The sequence below is a fragment of the Carettochelys insculpta genome, chromosome 12 (genome assembly GCF_033958435.1).
Source record: "Carettochelys insculpta isolate YL-2023 chromosome 12, ASM3395843v1, whole genome shotgun sequence".
NCBI lineage: Eukaryota > Metazoa > Chordata > Testudines > Carettochelyidae > Carettochelys > Carettochelys insculpta.
The window spans coordinates 24,977,839-24,998,050 of record NC_134148.1 but is presented as its reverse complement, the minus strand read 5'-3'; the positions used below and the strand labels follow the sequence as shown (position 1 = coordinate 24,998,050).

The window sequence follows — 20,212 nt, the reverse complement described above, 5'->3', positions numbered from 1 at the left end:
ATAGACATAGCTCTGGAGGTTGCGTCAGTTGCATGATCCTTTTGTTTAAAAGTGATGATGAATGCATGAGATGATCGTAGGTGTAATCTATCTTCAGCCATCTCTGTTGTGATATTTATTTCATTACTGTCTAGACATAGCACATGAAAACCGTTATTTCAGACCAATATTATAGACTGGTGAAAACATGTACAGGTGGTACTAGGGCAATCTTATATAAAGATGGAAGGTGTGGCAAGTTTGAGGTTCATTGCTTGCCTTGTGCTGTGGTGCTGACAGGTTTTATTAGTTAAACTGAGTCTGTCTGGTAATGCTTGAGTCAGAGGCTTCCAAGTAAACCTAGGCATGGTAGGAAGTGGTGTTGGTGATTCAGTGAATGGTATGCTTCCCTTTGCGCCAGGGTTGAATTACTGCCCAAGCATAGTGTTAATAACACACTGTGCATCTGGAATTACTAGAAGACATAAAATGGGGCTCTTGACTGCTTGTGGTCATTAGGTACCGTGGCAATTTTCTGAAAAGTAGAATGCTAACTTCAGTGTACTAGCTAAATTTAAATGTAGGATGCTTCATTTTGCCTACGTTCAGTAAGTTCCTCAACAGTTTTAAATCAAGTTTCAGAGTTGAGCCCATTGTTATTAACCAGGGAAATATACTTTCTGTGCATCTGGTATTGGAAAGAATTATGTTTCCTTAGATTCAAAGTATTTCAGAGCTAAGGCTGTATTTCATATATATTTATAAGATGCCTAACCATTTAAGGCTTTGCTCCCACTTTAGGGCTACTGTTTGATATCATGTTGTAAACATTGATGGCATAACTCCATGGTAGTAAAATAAATTGATCTTAAAAATAATAATAATAATAATTAATAATTAATAATAAATAACAATACTTGAATGCTGGCATCTTGATATTTAAGCTGATCAGATCTCTCTTTTTATTGTAGATATTGATGAATGCAGCGCTGTTCCTGGAATCTGTGAAGGAGGAGAGTGTTCTAACACTGTTAGCAGTTACTTTTGTAAATGTCCACCTGGTTTTTATACAGCACCTGATGGTACAAGATGTATAGGTGAGTATAAAACCATAAGTGTTGGAGCAGTAGACACACTCATATGCATAAATCTGTAAAAGTAGATAATAGCACACAACATATATTTAATAAACTATAGGAGTTCTCTTGAGAGCAAGGGCTCTCAGCCATCATCAAAGGTTACCGCTCAATAGTTTATTATATATATTAGATGTTTGTTTACACAAAACAATTCACATTATTATAGAGATGATGTAAGATCTGCATTTTCACTTCAGGGTAATGTTTGTTAATATTTTGAATATAACCTTACTGTAGTGCAGATCCTGCTCTTTTGTAGGTACTGTTGAGTCAAGGTTGTCTGATGCCATCACTCCCATTAGATTCCTACAGATTTTCAACCATACTTACTGTTCCCTCCCTCTATTTCCAGGCAGAAGTAGCTTAGTTTAACCATTTGGCATTGAAGTAATGACAAGAAGCCTTGCAAATAATCTACCAGGCCTGAGCTGTCATTAATGTTCAGCATTGTGTCCAAGGCAAAATGTGCTAAATGTGAAGCGCTGTTAATTAGCTGCACAGAATTTCAATTTGTCCAATATGCAAGCTGTCTATTTGCAATATGAGCAAGAATATAGTCAAAATGTGCATTAGAATTAGGAAGAACATCTACTGTTGTTTTAGTTGCTGTATACGCGTCCTCCAGGGGAAGAAAGCATTAGTTAATGGAGACAGGGAGAGGCTTCTGAAAATTATATCCCTTCTGGCCTACAACTAAAGGGGCCTGAAGGAAGGAGCAGAGATTAGAACTACTTCTGTCCCCTGTCATCTTTTCAAGTCATCATAATTCTGAAACTGCACAATAGAATGAACACAGAATGGAGTGCATTACATAGATGTTTAATCTGTATTTTCCCAGTCTGAGATTCATTTTAAAATGGTAGAATGTGGGAAAAAATTTGGGTTGTGGGTAAAAAAAAGATTGAGAACCCATAGGACAAATGACCTTATAAACTTTTTTCTATCTTAAATTTTCATGGATCTGTGATTTGAATTGGATTAACTTAGAGCCAGGGCTGACTGTTTGCTGTCAGCTGTAGTACGACTAATATCTTTGTTTAGGTTTCCAGCTAATGAAAGGCAAAGCCATTACAGACTGCCAATGGATCATTGAATAGTATTAGTTCCTTCAAAATAATATGAACGTTCCCTGGATTTTTGTACAAACTGTAGCATCTCAGCTGCTAGACGCTAGATAGCTGAGGTGCTGGACAGATCCTGGATGCCTGAAACACTTTGTTCATTATGTAGAAGAAAAATGTGGACATCTTCTATCAGCATGAAATTTTCTTACACTTTAAAACAATCTGATTTATTGTCCAGCCTCAAATCATACTATAACCTGTTTTAAACTGAATTTTGTTTGACATGATGTAACACACTGTGAAGGAATTGCTCAGAGCTGCAGACTGTATCAAACACTTTGAAATGATGTTTGGGTGTTTTTCTTTTCTGCCTTAGATGGGAGATGTTTGCAAAATTTTGCTAGAGCTGAAAAGGTGGGCTCTGGGTATGAGCTATTCTTTGTAGAACACCTGCTATCCCATTTTAGCTATTAAGCTAGCACGTCTCAATAAACAATTTAATGGCACCTGTTGTAATTGTATTATAATTACAATATACTTTCTTGCTCTGCCATCAATATGGAATTTTAGTCATCACTCATTTCAACTTTGAACACCAGGACTAATGAGAAATAAATTAATATGTGGCTATGTGAGCTCTAGCTCTTGTTACTGTAAATCCACAGACTTTAAATCAAAGCTGAAACAATAATTATTTGATGCTGCTTGTAATAATGTGGACAGTTACAGAACCATAGGAGGTTTCCTGTGAAGGCACTGAAATATGTTTTATTAAACGTAGAATGAACTTTTTCATTTCTACTTTTTCTCTGCTCCTGCAGTGCTGTTATACATGTATTATTTTATTACAATATGGGACTCTTTGCTCAAGTGTGGTGTGTTTTTTTTTTCCCTACCTCACAAGAATCCTTCAGGGATTTTCTTTGGTTTTAGTTCCTGTATGGTTTTCATCACTGGCCTTCAGTTTAGTTTTCAGGTGGCCATGGCGAACTTCAGAATTCAAAGCAAGACCATGGCAGTCCACCTGTTCATGAAGTGAAAACATGACTCTGGCGGTGGTTTGATAGCTCAAAAGCAGGTCCAAGTTGACACAAGGTTTGAGAATGTCTCAAGAATGCCTTCTTTATGCATTCGCAAATCAAGAATCAGGCCTCAAATGTTCTGAGGTTGGCTTAAAAATCATGAGATTCTAAAAACAATCCCTTTGGGATTCTTTTTATTTGCTTGTTGCCTTTTGAGTCCTTATGGTTTGCTTTGTCACACTTCACTCTGTAACAATGAAGACTAGATAATTAGGGATTTTCAAATGAAAGCTGAGATTTTCATGTAATCATCTAACTTCAGGGACTTTACACAAAACTTCAAATGTGTTGAAAATCACAGTAAAAAATCCTGAGAGTTGGCAGCACTGAGACCACTTGAGGAAGCCGTGCTGTGTTTTAAGTTTTTAAAACTCAAAATCTACCATATCTCACCCAATTTTTTGTTTTGCTATTAACTTTTTAAAATTAACATTATCGATACTGAATTGTTCCTGATCCTCCAAGAAAAATCAATACTTTTGCTGTCAAGACAGCATTAGGAGAACTAGATACTGGCTTTGTGAATCAAAGATACATATTTTACAGGACCGGTAATTCCATGTGCCTTTCTTTCTCTCATTAGATGTGCGTCCTGGGTACTGTTTCTCTTCTCTAACCAATGGCCGTTGTGGCAATCAGCTCCCCCAAGTTTTAACTAAAATGCAGTGTTGCTGTGACACTGGACGATGCTGGTCTCCTGGGGCAACAAGTGCCCCTGAAATGTGCCCAATCCGAGCTACAGGTATGGATCATCTTGCATTCTTACGGTAATGGTTTAGCACTTACGCTGTTTTGTAGGTGATGTTTGGAGTGTGTGCTTAGCTGAAATTTTATGAAAAGGGTCATGGCTAGTGATGAGCAATCTTTAATGGAATGCATGTTCACTCCTTTAGGCATCCTCAAAAACCCTGCTGAAAGGAACTAGTCACTCTTGCCATAATCCTGCAATAGGCTTAAGTTCCTTCCCATCTCTCCTCTGACCGTGACCTTCCAGTAGTCTTTGTCTCCTTTTGTCCAGTCTCTCAATCTTCTGATTGGCTCCTTCTCTCTGAAGGCCTGTAACTGCTTAGGGGTACTTTCATTTTAGCACCGTTCTGGAAAGGGAAGCAGCCGAGCTGGCTTTTATATTCAAATTCGGCACATTAACACATGGTTTAAATCGTGATGGGAACTTTCTGAGTCACTATAGGGGCTCGTCTGCATACTTGGCTCAACCTAATTCTTGACCTTCCCTCCCACCCCTCCACTCTCTGGTTTGCTCACCTTGATTATCTTTTTCTGATTTGTCCTCCTTGCTTACTGTTTTTGGTTCTCTGTGCCTTAAATATTTAGTCTGTTCTGGTCTGGCTATGGTCTGAAGAAGTGGGTCTGTCCCACAAAAGCTCACCTAATAAATTATTTTGCTAGTCTTTAAAGTGCTACTTGGCTGCTTTTTGTTTTGATAGTGTATAGGCTAGCATGGCTTCCTCTCTGTTACTATTCATTTTAGCTGTGAGAGTCCTCTCTGCTGGTCCTGACTGTCACTGTTGTTTGCTCCCCATTGCTTTGAGTATCCCAGAGAAAATGGAGTCAGAGCTTGGTAGGGCCCAGCAGAGGTGTAGTAGAAGTGAAAGAGAGTGGGAAGGCTCTGCTGGAAGGTGTTTCAGAGAGAAAGGGGACTGAAACCATACAGGAAAATCACAGGAAAGAAGAGTGCAAGAGATGAGGACGATTACAGGGGAGCACTCACAACTAAATCAGGAGCTAGGGAGAGGAAGGAGGTTGGAGTGGAGCTGGGGAGCTGTCTTTCTGCAAGGTGATGTAAATATGAAAAAGGCAGGTTTGGCTCACAGGATGAGGGAATATTTACAATCCCTATTTTTTAAGCATTTGAATGAGGGAGTGTGGGCTAGTGGTTAGGGTCGATTCGAAACTCAGAACCTGGATTTTGTACCTAGATCTGTCACCATCTTATTGAGTGATGTGAATAAGACATCACATTCATTTACTACTTTACATTTCAAAGCAGTGCACAGACATTTACTAGAATACTACATTAATATGAGGTATTATCGCCTGGCTATACAGTAACCCTTTCATATCCAGCATTCTGTTATCCAGAACTCTCAGATAATTGGCATGATAATCATAAGTAAATTTTAGTTACTTTTTCCATAAGTGCAGTATACAGAAAGTCAATACAAATAAATACAGCATAAATTTACAGTGTACAATACTACCGTTGTGGGTAAATAAAGTACTCTTCATACATTTTTGTTTATTAAAATCTAATCTTGGTTTTTCTTTAGTGTTATGCATTGCTATTTATACCTCTCTGTTATCCAGAATATTTGAATATCCAGCAACCTCCCAGTCCCGGGGCTGCTGGATATGAAAGTTTGCTGTAGTAGATTATAGGGGATTGTAAGAGATTGCATTTTCCAAAGACGGGAAGGAGGAGAGAGAGCTCCCATAAGCTTTTAATGCTGCCTACTTTTCCTTACACAACTCCTAATTATGCCCATTAAACAGTTGAAGAAACTAAGGCAGAAAATGATTTGTCAAAGACCACACAGTAACTCAGTGGCAGGACAGAATTTAGAACTTACGCATTCTTGACTCCCAAATTTATGCTAAGCCTGACAGCTCCTGCTTCCTTGAGCAAGTCTTTTAGCTTCTGTGTGTGTCTGTTGATGTCTTTAAGGCCTTTACTGGCAACAACGTGGCGGGTACGGTGAAGCAACATGCAGCAGTGGAAAAACAGGCTGTGCCCAGACTGTGATGTGTAACTACCCTTGGCAGTGGAGAAATTCCCAGCAGCCTTACCATACCTTACCTTACCTTAGCTATGCCAGAACCTTTTTCTACTGTCAGCCTTTTATTGTAGTGGGGAACGTCTCTGGCATGGGGAATGCTGTGGGACACTGAAAACAACACGTGGGTATGGGAAGCATGTAGTTTATAGTGTGGAGAGGGCCAAGCAGGGTACAAACCCTAAGATATTGGTGTATTTCTACTCTCCTAAGCAGTGTTTCACCTTCTGCACTGCTATTTATGCACAGAGCTCATGAAATATCTGTACTGTGTATGTATCTGAGTTAGTCTGTGTGTTCAAAAACAACAAGAAATCCTGTGCCACCTTCTAGACTAACAGATATTTTGGAGCATAAACTTTTGTGGGCAAAGACCCACCTCTTTGCCCATGAAAGCTCATGCTCCAAAATATCTGTTAGTTTAGAAGGTGCCACAGGACTTCTTGTTGTACTGTATAGAACAGGGATCAGCAACCTTTCCAAGGAGGAGTGCTGAAATATAATGTTTTGACCTCAATTTATGATCTGCATGCCGTTGATGCTTTCTAAATTCACTAACAGTCCTACTTACAACAGCTTCCTTAATAAATATATGAAGATGCAGAGCTTTACCATTTAGGTGGTGGTTGGTAGCATTAGCTGGTCTTTTGTTAATCCATAGGCAGCATGGCTTTGAGCAAGTTCCCAACTGCATAGGGGGGAGTGGGACAGGGCTGAGCTCCCACCTCGCATGCCAATGAAAACTGGCTCATGTGCCACTCTTGGCACCTGTGCCGGGAGGTGCTGGCCCCTGGTATACACCATAATGTAGAATTATCTGCAAAATGGAATTAGTTGTTTATATTCACCTTTCTAAACTGCTTTCAAATTCTCCTATGAAAGGTGAGATACACCCACAAATTCACAGGTGCACACAGACCATTATCATCAGTAGTATCACAGGCTCACTGATTCCTAAATATGTCCTAAAAGTGAGCCCAAACCAAGAACTTTTAGGGCTGTCAGTGAATGACATTCGTAAGGCCAAGTCTCTCTAGCTCTGATATGGAAACTTAATGTAATGCAGAGTAGAGCACAGGTTGCATAATTGGGCAGTTGCCTTGTCAATGTGGGCAGTAGACCCTCTTGCAGCTGTTACTATAAATAGGCTGTTTAAGGCTGGCGATTGTACATGGCGATTAGGGTGCCAGTAAAAAAGAGTTGCATGATTTTCTACTGCATACCACAGCAATAATTATTTATACTGAAGAGCAGGATTCACTATTAAAACTATAAACATTTTTAAATTGATATCTGAAATGTTCAGCCTAGTAGGTCCACTTCTCACCTGAACACTCTCTTAGTATTGTGTCTTGGCTCCATTGAGTGGACTGCTAGCAGAGGGTGCAGTGATTTGCTTTAGTGCAGAGGGGCTGCTGCAGTAATAGGTTATACTCAGCTCCTTCACTGATAGATAAAACACAGTTTTCCCTTTCTCAGAAATGGGTCTCATGGCCTACACACATTTTTTTTCTTTTCTGGTGATTTCACATAACTAGATTCCTACTAATGGACAATTTCAAAAATGCTGTGATCTGCTAAAAGCACGCTAGGCATCCATGGCATCCAAGTTCCTTGTGGTCTCTCACAGGTGAATTTTCTAAAGCAGACACTTAAAATAGTATATTCAAATGTAGGCCCTTCAAAAAGGGGATTAGATCACTTATTCGCTGATTTGAGCACAGATAAGGGATTAGGAGTTGCAGTATAGGGGTCTATCTTTTAAAGTTGGCCTGATAATCCATATTTACAAGGGGTTTCCAGTATAGCCACTTTTACACTTCAGTCACTGTAAGCTATGTAACAGCAACGAAGGGTCCTGTGGCACCTTATAGACTAACAGACAAGTTTTGAGCATGAGCTTTCGTGAGCACAGACTCAGTTCATCAGATGCCCAGACACGGCTACCCCTCCGATACTTGTAAGCTATGTAGTGTCCCAATGGGTAGTCAGTGTTGTTCTCTTGTTTCTCCATTTTTGGATACTTCCCTTGGTCATCTCTCCTCTTCCGAAGATGCCCTTGGTCATTAATAGATATTTAAATCTGTGTTTGCCTGCCTTTTTCTCAGTGTTCCTTCAGAATGTTTACCCTAAAAGTTATTTTATAGCAATTAGACTCACCAAAGCAGATTCAACCCATTTTCTAAATGAGGAATAAAAAAAGAAAAATACAACAAATCCCATAACCTTAAAAAAAAAAGACCAGAAAGAAAAACTAAAAATTTTGTATCTAAAAAAATTATTGCGACTTTACAAATAACGAGTAGTGAACTAGAATATAATGAAATGTAGGTCAGCCTGGCTGATCTACAGTAGCAAGACAAATCCAGTGGATCATGCTGCATGAGAGACTCTTAGGCTAATATCATATTTAACAAATCTACTTTTCCATATTGAACAGCATAAAAGATGTTGGACAGACAGACTGAAAACTAAAGCATTTAGCTTAACTTTCCTGGGATGTCCTTGGGAACAGGTTATACACTCAACCCTTGTTTAACAATTATTTTACTTATGAGTACTCGCTAAAATGAGGGATGCATATACTTACCAATGTTCACTATTGCAAGTGAACTTCCCCCACTCATACAAGCTGTCCCTGGCCGGGGCGCTGGGAGACCCACAGCCCTGTGGCTAGAGCTGAGCCCACCACAAGATCCTTGGCCAGGGAGTGGGGAGACCCGCAGCCCCCGTGGCTGGAGCGGAGCCCGCCATGGGGTCCCTGGCCGGGTTGCGGGGATATCCTCAGTCCTGCCCAGCCCAATCCCGACACTCCCCCTGTGGCAACTCCCCGTGCATCCCCACTCTCCACCCAGTCCCAAGATTCCCCCAGCTCACAGGTTCCTGCACAACCTCTCCCCGCAGCCCACTCCCAACACCCACCCCATCCCCTTCCAAACCTCCCTGCCTGCTGCATCACAGCCCCCGACCCAGGTACCTCTGCTGCAGCTGGGAGGAACAAGCCACCTCCTCCTCCACAGGAGCCGCCTACACGTTTTAACCCTCCCTCCCACTCATAGCCCCAAACTGCCCCCAGCCTTTAACCCTCTCCAAACGACCCCCAACCCGAGGTTCACTTGCCTTTCCAAAGCAGCACCACCTGCTGCCACTCCTTCACTGAGTTTGGAGCATTAGGAACCAATCAGACACTTTTACGTGTATTTTAATGGTAATTTAATGTCCGTCTTACAAGTTTTCGCCTATGAGCAGAAAGTTTGGAACCAGTTGTGCTCATATAGTGGGACGGGAGTAATTTTCTGTGTTAAATAGTAACAGAGAGGTAGCCATGTTAGTCTATACTCCAACAAAACAAAACAGCAGAAATGTAGTGCTTTAAAGACTAACAAAATGATTTATTCAGTGATGAGCTTTTGTGGGACAGACCCACTTCATCAGATCCATCCCATTTGCAATACAGACTGATATTTAGAAGTACAGAGGACCAAAAAGAATTGCAATAAAAACTGACAAATCAAGTACATAGGACTGAAGGAGGAGCCTGAGAGGAGAGGGGATATTAAGTGTCCTGCCTGAGATAATTACAAGCATCAAAGGAAGGGAAGCAGTCCTTGTAGTGCGTGAGGTAATTGATGTCTCTGTTCATAACGTGTTAGTGTTAAATTTTAATATGAATTCCAATTCACAAATTTCTCATTGTAATCTGTTTTTAAAATCTCTGTACTCTGGGACACAAATTCTCAAGTCTTTAACAGAATGGTCCACTCCATCGAAGTGTTCACTGACTGGCTTATGTGTATTGAGTTTCTCGATGTCTGCTCTGTGTCCATTTATTCTTTGGAGAAAGTTTTGCCCAGTCTGTCCAATGTACATATGACAGGGCATTGTTGGCACATAATGGCACGTATAATGTTGCTCAAAGTGCATGAGAATGTACCTTTGATCTTGTAACTAACATGGTTAGGTCCAGTGATGGTATCCCCAGAATAAATATGTGGACAAAGTTAGAAGCAGGGAAAGCTGTTGCAAGGAAAAGTTCTAGGATTAGTATTACTGTGGTGTAGCCTGTGATTGCTGGTGAGAATCTTTTTTAGGTTAGGAGCTTGTCTATAGGAAAGGACAGGCTTGTCAGCTAGGGCCTTCTGGGATGTAGCATCATGATCTAGAATAGGTTGTAGGTTTTTAATGATGCATTGCAGGGGTTTGAGTTGGGGGCTATAACAAGTGGTGTTCTGTTATTGATCTTCTCAAGCCTATCTTGAAGTAGCTGGTTTCTGCGTATTCGTCTGGCCGTGTCAATGAGTTTTTTTACTTCTTCCAGTGGGTAATTAAGTTTTATGAATGCTTGGGAGAGGTCTTGAAGTTTTCAATCTGTGAGTAGGATCAGATGTGTTTGTATCTAAGAGCTTGACTGTAAATGATGGATCGTGTAGTGTGTGCTGGATGGAAGCTGGAGGCATCCAGTTAAGTGTAGAAGTCAGTGAGTTTCCAGTAGACAGTGTTGTCAGTGTGGCCATCAGTGATTTGTACTGTGGTATCCAGGAAATGTACTTCTCGTGTGGAATAAGCAAGTCTGAGCTTAATGATAGAGTGTAGTTAAGTGTTGTGTTTTGTATATACACGTTATTACAACTTTATTTTTTAGGAATTAATGTATCTCTTAGCATTATTTTTACTGAACTCCATTATTTGCCCCAAAGCCTACAGATTTGCATGCACCAATGACTTTTAGTGTGTATGTGTTCTCTGAACATGAGTAAAAAGTCCAGTTGAAAATGTGGCCTTGTGATCATCCATTATACTAGCATATTATAGTTTGAAAATAGATGTAAAATTGTTTTTCATATTTTAGGTTTTGTTACTGTAAGTTAAGTAGCCTTCAGGTTCACTAGTCTCATTCTGGGCTAAAAATGGTATTTACAGCTTGAAATGCTAATGAGAGACAAAACTTCAACCCCGGAGCCTTAAAATTTCACTTGATACACAGCAACAAAGTTTTATTTCTTTTTACTTTCTTAACCCAACATCAGTGTTTTTCAACACTGCGGGACAGGATGAACTGTAAAGACTTCAGGGTGGTAGTTAATTTGGGGCCTAGTCCAAAAGTTCTTATATCCGTTGAGTTCATCAGAGATTTTGCCTGAAAGGGACTAAATAAATAGAACAGGATTGGTTCCTGGATGACTGCTCCTGGCTTTCAGGTGTAGGTTTCCAATTATATGGTCTCTCTTTATTGGCAGTATTTTGATGAAGCGTGTACTAATTTCTACTTTTGGCTGGAAGGACAATTCATAGATTGAGGTCCATTGTTACAAAACAAATTAATTTAGTTTCCACTTTCCAGGAGGGTATTTCATGTTTGTGATCACCAGATGAAAATGCTGTGTGTTCAATGTTTCAGAGGAGTATCGCAAGCTGTGCGTGGTAGCTGGTCTAACACCTGGGAGACCTGAACTTCCTCCAGTCCCTCCTGATGGAATCCCTCCTCGCCCTGATGTTCTTTATCCTCCTGTGATCCCTAGGGAACCATATTGGCCACCAAGTGTTGTTCCATCACGTGGTCCACCGCCACATGGTAAACATTCAATATTAATTCCTTCCCTGCAGAATACTGAGGGGTAGAGAGTTGGGAAGGGGGCAGTTTCATCACATTTAAAAATATGAATTTCTTGGGAGCAATGTGCTCTCTCCTGTTGCTCACTTGTGCTTGCTTTGGGTAATGGCTTGTGCACTGACTGAGTTATAGGGTAACAAGAAAGGAAGCAAGTTGGAGTTCAAGAACTACAGAATGATTTCCCTAATGAGTCATCTAGGCAAGGTGCTAATGACGATATGGACTGAGAAACTGAGATAGCCGATAGAAGAACATCTAGTGGATGAGCAAGTGGGATCCAGGAAAGACAGATGTACCAGACAGCAGATATTAGCACCAAGATTGAGAGCTTAGGAACGAAACTGAGTGTCTTGAAAATGTGTGTATTCAATGAAGTGTAGTACGAATATGAAACATGGGTGATGATGAAAGAGTCGAAGAGAAGGATATTGGAGTTCGAGAGGAGTTGTTATTATAGAAAGATCCTGAGAATATGAGGGATGCAGAAGGTCACCAACAAGGAATTATTTAGGAAGATACAGCCAAAAGATAACGTACTGCAGAAGGTTATACAACGCAAGTTACAGCTCTTCAGGCTTATCTACAGAATGAATGATGAATGAAAAGTCAAAACCCTGCTATTCCGCATAATGTATGGTTCAAATAGGAGAGGCAGACTCCACAGAGAATGGGTAGATGATATGGTAGATTGGTGTGGGGCTAGTCTATAGAAACTAAGCCACTCTGCACAGGACAGGGAAAGATGGAAGGAAATAGTGAGGGAGGCATCAGACACCAACTGGCACTGAGCCCATAGTTGTCGATGATGATGATGAATTAGCCTTTACTATTTCCTAGATATTCAGCAATTTCAGAGTAAGCAGGGAATCCTCTTCTTTGAACAGAGAGGGAAAGCCAAAGCTCCATTTTCCCCCAGCTTCACATTCTCCTCCGTGCATGGCAAGTGAGCCGTCATAGAGAAATAAACCAAGTTAAGGAGAAACTTCCTCCCCAGTCTTTGGTATGTCTGGTGCAAGGAGGAAGCAGGAAAAGAATTGGGACTCTTGAGAGGCAGTTGGTTCCCTGTCCTGTTCTTTACTCAGACTGGTTTGCAAAATACCAAAGCAGCCAACAGTAAGCACTGATACCACATAATTACCACATTAATCTTCTGAATGTCTGTGCAATTACTAGCTATAAAAATGGAAATATTTGAGGTATCGTGCTGCTCTGTAGCTGCTATTGGCTAATGATGAGTGTTTAAAGTCCCTATATAGTGCCGCACACCTACTTTATTCCTGATGTATCTCTGTATATGTGGGTGGGTTTAGCCATTATGTTGTGTCATGCACGATGGCAAAGCAGAATCATAAATGTCACCATCAAAAAAAATCAACATTTCTCTGCCATTCTCAGGTAGTGCTGTCTCGTACATGGTACCGTTTTTCCACGTGAAGTGTTAGCCAACTTCTCTGATCTATGTGGTGATGGGAAGTAAAGGTTAACTTTTAATGGAGAACACTGTATGAGTTGTCTATAACATAAAATCAGTATTTATAACCTATTAATCTACTTTTCTAACTCTTTTCAGTGGTTTTGCCAGTTAATTTCACTGACTATTGCCAGCTATTCAGACATCTCTGCCTCAATGGGCGCTGTATTCCAACTCCTGGGAGCTACCGTTGCGAGTGCAACAAAGGATTCCAACTAGATGTCAGAGGCGAATGCATTGGTATGAGGTTTTCCTTGTGCTCTGTAAATCAGACTGTGATAATTATATTAGACTGTTTTCCTATCTCACATGATATAAAGAATTCATTCATTTCTCTTTAAGACAAAGAAAAAGCCTCGGAAGCAGGCTCCATATTTATAATGGCTATTACACTTAATTTGATTTCAGATGTAAACTCGTATTTGTAATAATTTTACCTCTAGTGTACTCTATGTAAAATCAAATAAACCTTCTGATAAATTAAACTCTCAGTAGCCTAACTATGCTTAAAACATTAAATTAAAAATTAAAAACATTTTTTCTCAGACATATAATGTGGTAGATTGTGGTTAAAACATAATCAGTTTAAAGAGTTGCCTGCAGCCTAAATGTCCAATTTATAATCCCAGATTAAAGTAACATTTATAAATATAAGGTCAGATCTGGTACTCCTCACTGAAATAAAATGCCTAATGACTTCAATGACTATTGATTTATTGGCATTATGACCAAATAAGCAGTGAATGAGGAGGCTTTAGCCCACTGTAAAGTGAAGAATATTGTAAAATAATGTAAAATACAGATTGCATAGATCTGTTGCTAATAGACACATTTATAACAGCATGTTTACAAAAGTCCCTTTGCATTTGTCTATGACTAACAACTTGATTTAGAATATGCAGTTCTAGAGGTTAATCCAAATATTTTTAAAATATAAATGCAGAAATTTACACAGAGGTTGTTCCATGTTTTGATTATACATGTATAAAATTTACCTGGAAAACACTAACAGACTTAGTGAGCAGTACCTGCCTACAACTTTCCATTATGAAATACTATATATAAAACACAAACTTTCATTGGTGAGGGAAAAGATTCCTAATGTTTGAGTATTGCATAATAGAGTTTATAAAAAGTATGTTTTGCTCGTATAAAATAAACTAATACAATAGCCCTCGGGACATGAACACCTGCCAGGCAATGTCTGACTAAAAACATCATGTCTATATTTTACAGATGTTGATGAATGTGAGAAGAATCCTTGCATTAGTGGAGATTGTATAAATACCCAAGGATCGTACATATGCCAGTGTCGTGCTGGATATCAGAGCACGCTAACTAGGACAGAATGTCGAGGTGAAGTACAGCATTACACAGCTAGATGTATTCCTGTGTACACACCAGGGAGGGAAGATGTTTGTTATTGTTCAGCAAAGCTAAACATAAGCATTTAATAAGAATTTTTAAAAATAAAACTTTTTTCTTTAAAAAATCCTTTCAAAAAGGCTGACCCAAACCTTCCTGATGGTTGAGCTGGTAGCAGAAAGTACTAATTCTCAGAGGCGGCCAGCATTGTGAAAAGAAATTTGAATTTGGGGAAAATTTCTCTGGCAGTACTACCTTCCTCTGAGATGCAAGATGCATTTTTCACCATTCTCAGGCCTTTCTGAATGATACTGGGATGTGAGTTTGGCTTTAAAGGTGAATCTGTTCCCTTGTTAGTTAGCTGGTTTATTAGACACTTCTGCTAGAAAGCATTTGACTACGCTGTAGTGATATATTAGAGGAAAAGAGACATGCAAATAGGGTAAGTTTGAAAGCTCAAAGATCCAGATTTGTCTTCATTGTGTTTCCCTCTCTGTACAGAGAAGAGGATTCCCTTCCTACTCTGAAGTTGAATGGGGTAATGGAGATTACTGAAACCAAAAAGAAAAGTGGGAAGGTCTCAGATTCTTCTGTCTCTTCACTGAGTAGCTTTTACTGTCTACTGAAAAGTCCTCATGTGAAGTGGAAGACTTTTTCTTTCAAATAATTTAAAATTATCACCTGCAATCTGCTTTATCAGCTTTGTTTTAGCGAGAGTCTTGTGCACTGTTTCTTTGGCAAACCTGTAGGATACACTTAGTGACCATTCTGGGTGACATTAAAAAGAGAGACAAGTGAATTTATGTAAAATGTGGTTCTGCTCCAAAAGGTGACTGGACTGGATCTTTTCCTCCCCTCTGGCCTCTTTGTTACTGCAATATGATAAGACTTCCAACAGGCAGATTTCCTAGGAAGGGACTGAGTGGAACAGAAGACGAGTGAGATGGATATTCTGATAACTGTTGGTTATGATAGCTCAGAAAATTATTTCTCCACTGTGCAATGAAAATAGTAATCAAAGTCAGAAGGAGGTTGTGAGCGGTCATTACGGAGCCTAAGACTACAGTGACTGTTTCTAGTATGAGCTACTCCCTTTTGGGAGGCCAGGATTGGGCGTCCGTTCTCCTGTCTCACAACCCCAATGCAGCTAGGCAAAGAGCAGTGGCTGATGAAAAGCTGGGAGATAGACTGTGTCTAAACTACACCTGTGCCACTGTAGCACTTCAGTGTGCAGGCTTACTAGAGCAATGGGATGAGTTGTTCATCACTGTAGGAATCCTTCTTCTCAAGAGGCAGTAGCTAGGTCAATGGAAAAATTCTCCCGACAGCTACTGTTGCCCTTGGACTGTCTGCACTGGGGAAGGGTGGGGTGATAGCTCAGCTTACGTGGGTCTCCCCATAGTATGGACTTTTCATGCCACTAAAAAGATGCAGCTGTGCCAATATAACTTTTCAGTTTAGACCAGCTCTTAGCGTATTCTACATTTTGCAACAGGCAAGACCAAATGAGCAAGTGAAGATAATCAGCAAAAGCAGTGGTGCATAAACTAGTTATTTATTGTATATGGCATGGGTGGGCATAGCGCATAGTGAGGTCAGAATTGGAAACTTGTAACGCCATTACATACAGAAGCCTCAGGCAGAAGTAACTCAGGGCTGTTATGCTTAGTTGAAGAAATATTATAGGACACTCAAAAGAAAGCACAGTTCGGAAATCCCAGTGGGATTAGGGGATCAGAGACAGAAGCAAAGAATTAAAAACAAAGCCCAGAGAAAACCTCTGCAAGCAGCCCAAGCATTGAGGAGATGAAGGAGATTCATAACCAAGTGTCTCATTGCCAAAACGCTTGAGGAGAAAACCACCAGCATTGGTGTGGGATCTTTTCTTTTTGACTCCAAAAGACAGCAGCAATACACACAGCTGTTTGCAGAGCAATCAGGCATTCAGAAAAAGTGCCAGTGGCGTACACCTTCAGGAATGTCTTACATATGGGCCTGCCAAACCGCCATGACAGTCAGAGCCAGTCTTAGGGGCCAGCAAACGGGGTGCTGCCCAGGGCCTCCACTTTCAAGGCACCGCCAAAAAGCCAGTCCGGTGTGTTGGGCTCAGCTGATGTCTCGGCAACTAGCGTTCCCTTGTACCATGCACTCCAGAACAGGCACTCAACTCCAGGCCGGCCCCCGCTGCCCTGCCCATGCTCCTGGGGGGTGATCCGCTCCTGGGCAGCCCCCGCCATGCGGTGTGCTCCAGGATTGAGTCATCTGCTGGGTGTGGAACTGGGGTGGAGTGTTGGGCTTGGGGTTATTGTGGGGGCTGCTATTTTCAAGGGGACACCAAAATTTGCCCAGGGAACCAATTGGCTTGGACTGGCCCTGATGCCAGTAATGTGGTAGAATCACACTGTGCCATGCAATCAATCAGTTAGTGAAGCAGTAGTGAAGTGGAACTTCAAGGGATGAATTTATTCAGATCATGTTTGTTACCGTGCGTTACTTTGATTGGCTGTGAATCATTAAACACATAAATGTCTAAGGCCTGGTGGCCATTGTAGTCAGAGTGTCAGAATTATAGTTGGTCCCTTTGCAATCCATGGCAGTTCTGCTTGTCATGCTATAATTTTAAAATATGCTAAAACAGGCAGAGCCACTTTTATATAAAGGGCTTTAAAGAACAGTTACTCAAAACTGTTTGCCACAATGTGGTGCTTCTGATGTAATTATTAAAGATAACATGGGAGATCCCACAGTACTTACTCAGCTGTTACTGAAATTTCTAAGGACTTCACTGGGAGTTGGGCTGAGGAAACTCTGAGTAAAAAATAATGAAGATCTTAAATTTTGGGCCTAGTAAAAAGTTTTTTTCCTGACTAAAGCTGACAGCTCTGGGATACATGATTGAAATCTAGATAATATCGTTTAGTGTCATAAGGAAGCAAGTAAAAAAGCAATGACAAACATATAAAAAGTGTTGCCAGGATTGACCGTGAGAGGCACGTGTATCTGGGAGTCTCAGAACCCAAAGCGGGTTATCTAATTTCATCATGTTGTTATGCTACAACCTTTCAGAGAACCAGAGGGGATGAGTCATGCATGGAAAAGGTAGAAGTTAGAGAATATGCCTGTCTCTTTCAAATGAAAGATTGCTTTGGCTTGGTCTACAATAGGCAGATAAGTTTATTGCAGATTAGTTGAGTGTAGCTACGCAATTACCTGGCTGTCTTCACTAAGGAAGGTTGATGGGAGAATTTCTCCCATCAACCTCCTTACTCCTCGCAATAGCAAGGAGTACGGGTCAACTGTTGGGCCCCTTATGGGTCGATTTCGCACATCTCCGCCAGGCACACAAAATCGAATGCTGGAAGATCGACCCTGAGTGGGTTGAACTTCTGAGTAAAGTAGACGTAGCCTTTGTCACTGCTAATAGTTCGGAAGTGATAAATCAACAACAGTGTTATAATTAAAAACCACAAGTGGAACAAAACATAGTGTTGGGTCTACTGACAGCTAAATTCTTATAGAGAAAAACAAAGCGACAAAGATTATTTTCTTCACCATGAATCAGATACTAGCAGGTAAATACAAGTGAAAAGCCCTAAGACATGCCACTGTAGTTACCTGAGACCAAGCCCCACACTGAACTTTGTAGTAGAAGACTAAAGAAAGCAACCCACAAGGCAATAAAATTCCACTTGTCTCATTTCCTGTCCATCACCTCCGTCAGTCTGAGGTTAGGTGTCCCGAAGCCTTCACAGAGTTCTCAAGAATCATGGGGAATGGGATTTTCTGGGGCAGAAACTGTCCATATGATAATTCTTGCCTCTGCTGGTCCCTCCATTCTCTGGTGGCCCAACCATTGAATGTGTTCCTGCTACTGGTGTGCAATGGAGTTGAGTTGCCATGGAAGAGAACTTTGGATTTCGACCACCATTAATTCTGCCTCAGAGATCAACATCGGTAGGAGGATACATGAATCTGAAGTGTAATCTCTTCTCTGCTCCCCCATCCCTTTTGGACTAAACCCCTCTTGAGGGACATGTGAGGAAGTGTGACTGGGTACAGGAGAAGACATCTGCACAAGCTGATTAAGATCTTTGTGCACAGAGTCCCCTGAGTACAGGAATCTCTGGGACGTGATCCAGTCCTTGACAAAGAACACTGAGTGATCTAAAAAATGTCTAGACAGCCTTTCTCAGCATCTTCTCTCCTCTCATTTGGGGAGCTTGTGTGATATCACTAGACAGGTCCTCAAACACCCTGCCAAGGGCTCCAGCAGAGACTGGGAAATGAAGATATGATATTTTCAATATAAAAATAAGTAGAAAACATTTTGGGTGTGGGAAAGTCTCAAAATTTACTACTATATTCCTACTTCAAACAGAAGTGGCAAAGGACAAGTTTTTGGTTTGTTTAACCTTTCACTTTTAATAAGTTTAGATTTCAGTAAAAACCATTTTTGTAAGGAATTGAAATGCAGAAACCCACATATAAACAGCTAGAAGGAACCAGACCCCTCTTTAAGCAAGTCTGTTTTTTTCTGAACAAAGGCTGTGGTCTTACTGCAAAATGAAATATCTTTCAAACTGATCATTTGATACTGGTAATACTTTTCCCACCTTCTTAATGTTCAGTTATGCAAATCAAACTTTTCCAGGCATAGGTAATTTTTGTGTGGAATCAGAAAACTGAAAAAGAAATGGCATTTACATGTTTGGCTTTTTGCTTGGCTTTCAGATATTGATGAATGTTTACAGAATGGCCGGATCTGTAATAATGGACGGTGCATAAACACAGATGGCAGTTTTCACTGTGTTTGCAATGCTGGCTTTCATGTGGCAGCCGATGGGAAAAACTGTGAAGGTAAGAGGTTTTTTCTATACTTGTTTCCCATCAGTAATGACAATTCCAAAAATTTACTCATTTAAAAAAATAAAAAGACTTTGGGGTGGAGGGAGAGGAGGAGTTGGGAATCAAATTTCTAAATACCTTTTCTTGTGTCTGGGAGGGCAAGTAAATCATCCTTTTCATCCAATTCTGGAGCCTTGGCTGGAGCCTTGACTTGGCAATCAGCAACAGGCTGTCTATCCAGCAAAAGAAATAGTACATACCACTATCACAAAATGTAGAGTTCCTTTGCGAGGAGTGGTGTATTGAAGAGTAGAGCACAAGCCACATGCTGTATGATCTTACTGTGAGATTAACAGCATGCTTTATGGGACCTTGCTGGATAACTAGTAATGTCCTTTATGTGGCTTTAGTTTGGTTCAATATGGAAAAAAAACTAGGTTTCAAAATTTTAACATGTGAACTTAATTGATGTGTTCCTACTCATAGACCTATAGTGGGGAAAAAATGTAGAATGTTCTTTATCATGCTTCCCAACTCCTTGGGAGAATTCCCAATGATCTGTTCAGACGTTAAAAGAATTTCAAGCATTGTTCTTAGAAATGCTTTTGGCAGAATATTATCTCAGTGATTCAGCTCAAAGACTTAATGCCAAAATTCCTGGTTGGGATAGATACACAATTTTTTTAAAAATCATAAATAATTTTGCTCAGACCTAGCCTGTAAGTAAAAAAAGAAATGAAGCCATGTCTAGGACTGTAATTTCTGTCCAAGACAGCTGCAGAATTGAGAAAAATAGCATGATTCTGAATATATTGTAATGCCATTTTGATCCCATGATTTTGTTAGCAGTAATTTTGTAGGTAT

The 20,212-nt window shown here is 40.4% G+C and overlaps 1 protein-coding gene across 5 annotated transcripts in view; it reads left to right on the top strand.

Moving 5' to 3' along the window:
• Window positions 1-20,212, top strand: part of FBN1 (fibrillin 1) — a 220,712-nt gene that overhangs the window by 82,039 nt on the left and 118,461 nt on the right. For all 5 annotated transcript variants that reach the window (XM_075007180.1, XM_075007179.1, XM_075007176.1 and 2 more), the window contains exons 9-14: window positions 951-1,076; window positions 3,848-4,006; window positions 11,455-11,628; window positions 13,238-13,378; window positions 14,375-14,494; window positions 19,235-19,360. In XM_075007180.1, the coding sequence (XP_074863281.1) occupies window positions 951-1,076; window positions 3,848-4,006; window positions 11,455-11,628; window positions 13,238-13,378; window positions 14,375-14,494; window positions 19,235-19,360 (846 nt within the window). The remainder of the gene's footprint in view (window positions 1-950; window positions 1,077-3,847; window positions 4,007-11,454; window positions 11,629-13,237; window positions 13,379-14,374; window positions 14,495-19,234; window positions 19,361-20,212) is intronic.